Here is an 8,667-nt window from a genome sequence, read left to right on the forward strand (position 1 = left end):
TGCGCTATTGAGGTTTTCCTTTTAGATAAGTTTTAAAATGCTAAAACTGATGAAAAAACTACTATAGGAAGGCAATACTAGTGTTCAAACATAACAGGTGCCTGTGGGCGCGTGGACGAGCGCGCGCACGTCTCAGAAAGTATGCAAGGCGCACTTTTGAGGTCTCGAGACAACCCCCTCCACGAACACCATCACCACCACCACCCCATATTCGCCACATCTTCAAAAACCACTTTGTCACATTCGATGCTAAATAATTCGGTCACAAACGAAACTCCCTGCCACATCGCAGACCGAGTCAAGCAAGCCCCTAGCTAGTGTGTGTGTGTAAAGTCATTAAAATGCGAAGGCATACCTGTCCAAGTGAACAGACGCTGACGTGCCTTTGTACAGATCCCCGTAGCGCGAAACACACGTAGCCTGTGCGCGCCGGCAGATGCAGCAGGTGAGGGCATTTATTTGAGAATTTAAATGTTCAAATACACTCTGCTATAGTCTCTCTCTCTTTATATCTCCGCCTTGGCTTTACAGATTCAGATAAACCCCTTATACAGTTTGGGCCGTACATGGGTCTGTGTGGATTTTAAACTATAAGAAATCCGATTCAATTAACAGGCGCAGAGAATCGGCTTTGGACACAGTGAAATAGTCTGGCCGGAGGGGTAACGCAGGATAGGCCAACAATCATCCAGTGGACAGGGACTGCACCGTGCAAGGACTAAATAAAGACATTTAACGAACATGTTTCCACTGCCCCGCGAGCTACAATACCCCTTTATACAGAGGTACTTGAAGGAACCTTGGCGATCAACGGCGCAATGCCAAAGCACGGGTCAGACAAGGCAAATGAACTCCAAAGTAGGCTACCAACTTATTTAATCATTTTATTAACGAAATAACCCATTCGCCAACCACCCCATCCAGATAGCTGAGGACTCCAGACTCAGGACAGAATTCATATTAAATATACACTTGTATTTTTGTTCCATTCATCCATTTTACCTTCCACGTTTCACTGATGAAACTTTAAACATTCAGATTCACTGTAGTGGTTTATAGCCCCAGCCCCGTTGACAACAAACTTATAATAATAATAATAATAATAATAATAATAATAATAATAATAATAATAGTAATAATAATAATAATAATGATAATAAAGAGAACGTTGTGCTCAACAGAGGAAAAGAGAGTGTGCAGTGGATAAGTCGGGGATTTGATACAGAACAACACAGCCCTTTGTGCGATTTAATCCGAGCCGGACCCCGCCACCCCACCCCGTTCGCCTCCTCAGACAGGCTCCATCCATCCACCAATTATTTCAGTATTTTGCAAGCGAGGTACAATTACTGAAAATGTTTGTCCCTTGCTCCGTCACGTAATCCCGGAGACTTGACAGTGGCAGGTTATCAGTCCTTCCGACAACATGTAAACATGTTATTTAATAGAATCGTGTTTTTTTCCAGTGTGGTCTATAGGCCTATGCTTTAGATTTTGATTGCCTACATGGTGGTCCGTAACCTGCCTTTTCTAACTGCTGTTATGACCAGTGGTACCACTGAAATGATCAACTATCAACTTTAACCCTGTCGTTTTTAAAGTGACAATCCGTTATAAATTCTTGGTAAAGATCTCCTGAAAGATACAGGGACATGTTTTAATTGTTTTTTTTTAATCAATATTATCATAATCATAGCCCACATTAAAAATAATGTTCTGCGGCAGCAGTGTTTTTTCTGTTTTTCTGTTTTGTGTAGAAAAAGAAAAATATGGAGCCTCTTGCGTTCTAAAGGAATAACCCGGAAACCAGGAGTAGAAGGCGATAAAATAAGTATAATTTCAAAGTCTTTCAAACACTTGAGCAGAGAAGAAATCGAGTGTGGGTGTGTTTAGAGGAGGGCGAGAGAGAGAGAGAGGGAGGGGTCACAGTTCTCTCTGTAAGAACTTCGCTCTAATTAGCCAACCTCTTTCTTGGTGCGCTCACTTCTGCGCTCTCAGCCCTACTCATCACCACTCGCAGGACGCACGTCTTTAACCCGCCGCCACCGTCGCCGTCGTCGCACTTAAGTCCCGCTCAGACGCAGGGATCCCGTAACCTGCCCCTGCCAGACAGACGGGACTCCGCGTATAGTCCTCTTCGAACAGGCGGTCACACTAGAATCGTAGCGCATTGCGTTTGGACCGCCAGATGGTCATTTACATCGCCATCAACAATTACAACTTGGTTTGTTAGTTTGAGAGCACTTCGTTTTCAGGCATTCTGTACTGGCGGTGTAGACCGTGCGGTCAGAGCTGATAGAGTACTCCAAGTGTGCTTGAAAGTAACGGCGAAGGCACCACAGGTGTTTGAGAAGTGCACGGAGGAGGAGAAGGACGCGTTGGAGCTGAACGCGGTGCTTGTTCCAACACGTGTCAGGGCAGGGCGATAAAAGAGAGAAAAAAGAACGAGCTAGCTGACAAGAGTTGACAGAGACAAGGTGCAGCAGTGACAGAGAGATAGAGGAAAACAAAGAGACAGACAGAGAAAGAGAGAAACACCCCCTGGAGAATTGACGGAAGAGCCGGCCCCCGGCCTGAGTGTGTGTGTGTGTGAGAGAGAGAGAGGGAGAGAGGGCCAACGTTAAAAGCCGGTACAGGCATGATGTCCTACATTAAGCAGCCTCATTACGCCGTGAACGGGTTAACTCTATCCGGCCCGGGAATGGACCTGCTACACTCCGCCGTCGGATACCCAAGTAAGTACATTTCATGACATTTCATTTTTTTTACATTTTAAAGATTGTTTTATTTTAGAATTATGAATGAGAAAGAGGGTGAATTAATTGATTTAGAAGCATCCACCTAAACGCACCACAAAAGTCTCCCATCACCATGGGTTGCTAGCCTATTCCATTATGGATTACACAGTTTATTGTGCATTTATTATGATTTCATAAGGCCTAGTGCCTATACTAATATTGCCCAGATGCGTGGGCATTGTGCTTGCCTGACAGACTGACATCGGAATTACTATGCTTAACATTCCAATACTGCACTTGCTTCCAAATATGTTTCTTTGGGGATCTTCTGTGAAGTGACATTGTATATTTTCATTCGCATGCATGATTATGAAGATATGGGATAAAGAAGATCGTTTTCTACTCAAAGACAATATATTGCCATACTGTTGTGCTTCATCTAGAGACAAAACAGTTAGAGAGAAATGCTTGGTTTTAGGATTTAGGAAGTTTACCGGATGTTTCTATTGACAGCTTCTCTCGACTAAGATACAAGCTTTCCCCATCAGTTGGATGTTGGAATAATATTTCATCAGTTCGCCTTTGAGCTGAAGCTTGACAAATAATCGAAGTAATTGTGGCAACTTAAGATGGGCGTGAGCCTATAGATCAACTTTCCAATTGGCAAATATGTTGGTGGAATGAATTGTTCTATTATCCAACATAACGAAACGATGTAATAACACCAGATTCAGAACGAATAACTGTAATGGTATTTCACAGCACAACATGAATAGACTTCTGTAGACATCCTTATTTTCGTGCGATTGCTAGCTACATATTCTTTTAAAGATAGCAGACAGGCAGGGAATTGGAGATAGCCTACGAGATTATTATTATTTCTTTTTTTTTTTTTAATGCGAAGTGGGTTATGCTTACACTGAGCCATATCGGAACTGATACTCTTAAATTGTTGTAAAACATCGGATCAGCTTTAAGACTAAGTTCATTTCGATAGGCTTCCAATATTTGTAAATGGGATTTATATGGAGCGTAATACATTTACAAAGTCAGCCATCATTCTAGTAATTAGTATTGCCTGGTACTCTAATCCCACAATTGGAATAATTTACTAACAGAATATACTTTAAGAGTTATATTTTATTTAGGTCAAGTAAAGATTTATTTTCGTGAAACCGCATTTTCGATTGGCAATGCAAACTCGCCAGACAGTGTGAAGCGATTCACAACGCTATTTTCTGACAAAGGCATTTCATAATAACAAATGTGTCATTATTTGACTCTTACGAATCGAATAGCTGCCTTGTAATATATGAAACAGCTGTGCAGTGACACAAAACACTCTTTTAGCCTACATTCATATTTTCTAAAATCCTAGTTTGAATAAACAAGAAGCGTTCCATTCTTTGTAATCCTTGTTTAGATGCCTCTTCAAAACAATAACAGCTGAGCATAATAGCAGAGACAATAATTTCGGCGTGCGTCTTGACATGCATATTCATGAGGCGTCTGTGCGGTTCCTCTCTTTCAGACACTCCACGCAAGCAGCGCCGGGAGAGAACCACGTTCACCCGTGCCCAGCTCGACATCCTGGAGGCGCTGTTCTCCAAGACTCGCTACCCCGACATCTTCATGCGGGAGGAGGTGGCGCTCAAAATCAACCTGCCCGAATCTCGAGTCCAGGTGAGCCTTCCTTTTCACTTAGGTTTACTCAGTCTCTTGGACGTTTGGCACTCATATCTCAAAATATCCTACACATGCAACATTTTGACAGAAAACCTCTGTCCTGGTTATTGTTCATTTTGAATGAGTAGGCATAATTCATTCATTTTGAATGAATAACAATGCAGGTCACGGTCTATATTGATTATTTAGGTACTTTTGGATGCTTCAGACTTAATTGATTTATAAAAGCAAAATAATTGTTGTAGGCTTACTGTTACTTACTGTACTGTTAGTGGCATCAGATAGGCTGATCTTATTTCAGAAGACAACTTTGTTATACATTACCTACTGAAGCAATCACAGTGTAATAAGGACTATAATTAATGAAAAGTAGGACTAAACCTCAGTGCATAATTCTAGCCTATATTTCAGATGTCCTGTAATTGTTGGCAATGTATTTGAGTGCGATGTAGGACTACAGGGGTTATATACTGTATACGTTTCTGTCTGACGGGAGGCCCGTAATTAACCCCGTCATGTCGCCAGCTCTTCAAAGAACATCTCCTCTCATAGCACTACCACAAACCATTGCACTCATTCATGCACTTATTACACTCATTGATGCACTTATTGTGTTTTTTTTATTATTTGTTGTCAGTACAAAGTGCTCTTAAAAACTTAAATATTTTATCATGTTGTAAGTTGTCGCTTTGGTTAAAAAGCATCAGCCAAATGTAATGTAATGTAAATGTAATGTAATGTAATGTAATGTAATGTAATGTAATATATATATATATATATATATATATATATATATACGTATGTTTTGTATTGTTGGCAATGTATTTGAGTAAGCTGTAGGCCTACAGAGGTCACAGTATATTCCTGTGTGGCGCGAGGCCCGTGATTAACCCTGTGTTGATGTCCGGTTCTGCAGGTGTGGTTCAAGAACCGACGGGCCAAGTGCCGCCAGCAGCAGCAGCAGAGCAGCGGTCAGTCCAAGCCGCGGCCGCCCAAGAAGAAGGCGTCTCCGGCCCGCGAGTCCAACAGCGCCGAGGTGGGCGGCGGCGGCGGCGGCGGCACCAACGGGCCCTACAGCCCCGCCCCGCCTCCCCCGGGCACCGCCATCGCCCCCAGCTCCAGCGGCACCGCCGCCACCGTGTCCATCTGGAGCCCGGCGTCCATCTCGCCGCTGCCCGACCCGCTCTCGGCCTCCACCACCCCCTGCATGCAGCGGGCGTCCGCCTACCCCATGACCTACACGCAGGCGCCGGCCTACAGCCAGAGCTACGGCGCCTCGTCCTCCTACTTCACGGGCCTGGACTGCAGCTCCTACCTGTCCCCCATGCACCCGCAGCTGTCGGCCACCGGGGGCGCCCTGAGCCCCATCACCGCCTCCTCCATGGGCGGTCCGCTGAGCCAGTCGCCGGCCTCGCTGTCCTCCCAGGGCTACAGCGCCGCCTCGCTGGGCTTCGGCGCCGTCGACTGCCTGGACTACAAGGACCAGGCCGCCTCCTGGAAGCTCAACTTCAACGCGGCCGACTGCCTGGACTACAAGGACCAGAACTCCTGGAAGTTTCAGGTGTTGTAGAAAGAAAGAGCGAGGGAGGGAGGGAGGGAGGGAGAGTAGAGAGTAGAGAGAGAGAGGGAGGGAGGGAAGGAGGGATGGAGGGAGAGTTATGTGGAGGTGTAGAAGGAGGCGAGGAAGGGAACAGAGGAGTGAAGATTCAAGCTTTCATACAAAAACATTCAGATCCCTTTGGACCATGCAACACTGGTGTGGGCAAACATGGCCGACCTTTCAGCGGATCACCAGAATGACCACGTTTGAAGTGTTGTCACGCTTAACATCTCAATGGGTTGGTCATCGACTGATCAGTTTTACTGTCATACTTTGTGAAACAAATTGGACTGTTGTTATTGTTGAAAATCATGAAATAAGATTTTTGAAAAAAGAAAAATGTGAGATTTTCTAAATTATCTAAATGATAATAAGTTTAATTTATTTATAAGTGAGTTGGAATATTATTTTGATTGTGTGTAACTTGGATCATCAGAGTACTCGATAGCCTGATGAGTTTTTTTTTCAATCAACGTAATTGAAGCGCCAATCAATGCAAAAAAAGTGAATAATGCTGGTCCTTTGACTTTGACTAACATGAATCAGCCAGGCAGTTAGCGGATATCCCGAGGACTCTGTGGCTGTACAACATGAGAAACACAAACGTACACGACTAGAGATACTGCTACAACCTCGAGTGATATTCAGTGTAATTGCCTGAGAATGGTCTTCTTTCATACATGCATATCATGCATGGGCAAGCACAGTACCATGAATGATAATTAGAGTTGGAAATCAAGATCAAAATGACCATGGCTTTTATTTATGTTATTTTCCTGTACGGTGAGTCTGACCTCTCCGTTGGGAAGTAGAGTCTTTTGATATTGTCACATTAATATTCCACACGTGGAGTCATTGTCTTTTTTCTTTTTGTCTGGTTTTATTTTTTTTCTTTTACCTTTTGCAACGAAGCTGCTTATCATATTTGTGAACTGAGAGAGTTCCGAGCCAAACAAGAAAAAGAAAAACAAAACAAAACAAAACAAAACAAAAGACAGACACTTGGAGCTTTGGCTGGTAGGTGCAACATGAACGCATGATGTCCTCTTTGTACGGGTTGGCCCAAAGCTCCCAAGCGCATATCCACAGACAGAAGGTTGCCCTGGGATACGGTGTCCAGAAGGTTGCCCTGGGATACGGTGTGTTTAGAGCGCACACCTCATGCCTTCCCTGTGGCCGACGCCGAACGCAATGCATTGTGGGAGACCTGACGAGCGTGTCAGCCGCCTGCTTCTATCTCATTGTGTGTTTATTGTCTATTGTGTTGGACAGATTTAGCATCCAACTACACAATTTGCCCCTTAATGACTTAAAAACCCTTTTGCAGAAAGTATACGGTAATGATTAAGAGAAAGACCCAGAGGCGGTGGTGATGAAGAGAAAGAGAGAGAGAGAGAGAGAGAGGGAGGAGAGGGAGGAGAGGGAGAGGGGATCTACTCAAAGAAAGGGAAAGAAAGAAAGAATGTGAAGGTATTCTTTGCTCTTGCACAGACAACATCATCTTTCTCGTGGGGAGGGAGACCATTGTGTATTGATGTATTGTTTATTTTTTTTGTATTAGACTGTAAAAATTCATGTTTCTTTGCAATTGTGAGTTCTTTGAAGTAAATTTGTGGTTAATCTGTTTGAATTAATATTATTGTCATTATTGCTATTATTAACAATGTTGTGATGTCCACAGCTATTATGAATATTGCATTTATTCAGAGTTGTGTTTTCTTTATCTTTTTTTGTAAATACAACATAAAAAAAACTTTACTTGAAAAAATGCAATCATGTTTGGCACCGCCACCGTGTCACCCCATCATGACATACTCAACGGACTCTCGATCACTCTCTTAATTTCTATAGAAGACTGCCAACAACTTTTTATTTTTCTCTTTTTTTGTCTTTCTTTCTTCTTTTTTTGTTCTGATCATTGTTTTTTTTTGTTTTCAAACTCAGGGTTTTTAGTGGGTTAACATAGCAGCTTCTAGGCAGCATTTTGCGGTGTCTGGCTGTTGATCAGTAAATTCAGCTCATCACAGGAGAATCACACGCTTCTTTTCTGATACGAATGACTCGTCCACCTTTTGTATATTTGATTGTCCCTCCTGTGTGTTTGCCTGGACCCAACCAGATGATAGACTTGGATAGTGACTATGTTTTGAGACATTAAATTACTGACAATAAAAGAAAATGCAATGATTACTGTGTTTTCTCCTTCTTCACACAATACCTTCACGGTTATTGCAGAAATGACAATTTCACATGGATGGATCTCTGATGTACTTGTAAAAGATTTACTACAACAGAATCAATCATTTTATCATATGAATTGAACCAATGATGACAAAAGTATTACTACTACTAAATATTGTAGCGGTCATATAATCTGTTTACGCCTGTAATTACATATGCATGACTATGCAGACAATGAAAAGCTTTGTTATGCGAGTCAGGCATCCAGCCATTTGAACTTGACAGTCTCATCGATATTGAGTTGGCACCCATCCCGTTATATGGGGACATTTTCATGGACATCACTGTGTCACTATATTACTGTAATAGGAGAATAGCATTTGTGGTGGTGAATATTCTTTTATATATACTTTAGTGAAACGCTGTCAATGTGTTCAGTGTGTGATTTTCATATGTGTTAAT

The 8,667-nt window shown here is 42.7% G+C and overlaps 1 protein-coding gene across 1 annotated transcript; it reads left to right on the top strand.

The window, feature by feature from the left end:
- The first annotated feature begins 2,638 nt into the window (after window positions 1-2,638).
- On the top strand, window positions 2,639-5,994 carry otx5 (orthodenticle homolog 5). Its single transcript, XM_062552302.1, has 3 exons — window positions 2,639-2,735; window positions 4,270-4,421; window positions 5,341-5,994. The coding sequence occupies exons 1-3, from the start codon at window positions 2,639-2,641 to the stop codon at window positions 5,992-5,994; spliced, it is 903 nt and encodes a 300-aa protein (XP_062408286.1).
- The last annotated feature ends 2,673 nt before the right edge of the window (window positions 5,995-8,667 follow it).

This window comes from Sardina pilchardus, chromosome 13 (genome assembly GCF_963854185.1).
Source record: "Sardina pilchardus chromosome 13, fSarPil1.1, whole genome shotgun sequence".
Lineage (NCBI taxonomy): Eukaryota > Metazoa > Chordata > Actinopteri > Clupeiformes > Clupeidae > Sardina > Sardina pilchardus.

Bases quoted from the DNA above. Each gene is read 5' to 3' on its own strand.
- otx5 (XM_062552302.1), top strand. From the start codon at position 2,639: ATGATGTCCTACATTAAGCAGCCTCATTACGCCGTGAACGGGTTAACT. The intron at 2,736-4,269 runs GTAAGTACATTT...CCTCTCTTTCAG, and splicing joins CTCCGCCGTCGGATACCCAA to ACACTCCACGCAAGCAGCGC. The intron at 4,422-5,340 runs GTGAGCCTTCCT...CCGGTTCTGCAG, and splicing joins TGCCCGAATCTCGAGTCCAG to GTGTGGTTCAAGAACCGACG.